We start from the raw sequence: 388 nt of genomic DNA on the forward strand, positions 1-388 counted from the left end.
AAATTAAATGTGAATTTTTTATTTTTTAATAAAAAAGAGTTAAATAATTCAGCAACCTTTGTATAGATGGTTCTTATATCCAATTTTAAAATAGTTCCCTACCCTCCTAATTTTTTCCACTTTCTTCCTCCATATAAGTAATTAACCCGTTCTGCTAAGTCACGAGTCAACTCCAAGTGCTGCTTTTGATCTTCACCAACAGGGACAAAATCAGACTGCAGAAGCATGCTGCAATTATAAGAATCATTCATATTCAATGTAAAATTAATCTAACACCACATATTCAAATAAAATTTGGCAATGATAATAGTGATTGCAGAAATTAACATTAACATGTTTACCAAGTATTATAAGTTTTAACTTCATGACTACAATGAACTAGGTAATA

At 29.1% G+C, this 388-nt stretch overlaps 1 protein-coding gene across 1 annotated transcript in view; it reads right to left on the bottom strand.

Annotated features, from left to right (window-relative positions):
• LOC107606285 (tryptophan--tRNA ligase, chloroplastic/mitochondrial) overlaps positions 1–388 on the bottom strand; it is a 7,386-nt gene that overhangs the window by 3,244 nt on the left and 3,754 nt on the right. Inside the window, 1 exon segment of the mRNA XM_016308325.2 lies at positions 57–215. Coding sequence (XP_016163811.1) covers positions 57–215 — 159 coding nt within the window.

This window comes from Arachis ipaensis, chromosome B07 (assembly GCF_000816755.2).
Source record: "Arachis ipaensis cultivar K30076 chromosome B07, Araip1.1, whole genome shotgun sequence".
In the NCBI taxonomy this organism is placed as follows: Eukaryota; Viridiplantae; Streptophyta; class Magnoliopsida; order Fabales; family Fabaceae; genus Arachis; species Arachis ipaensis.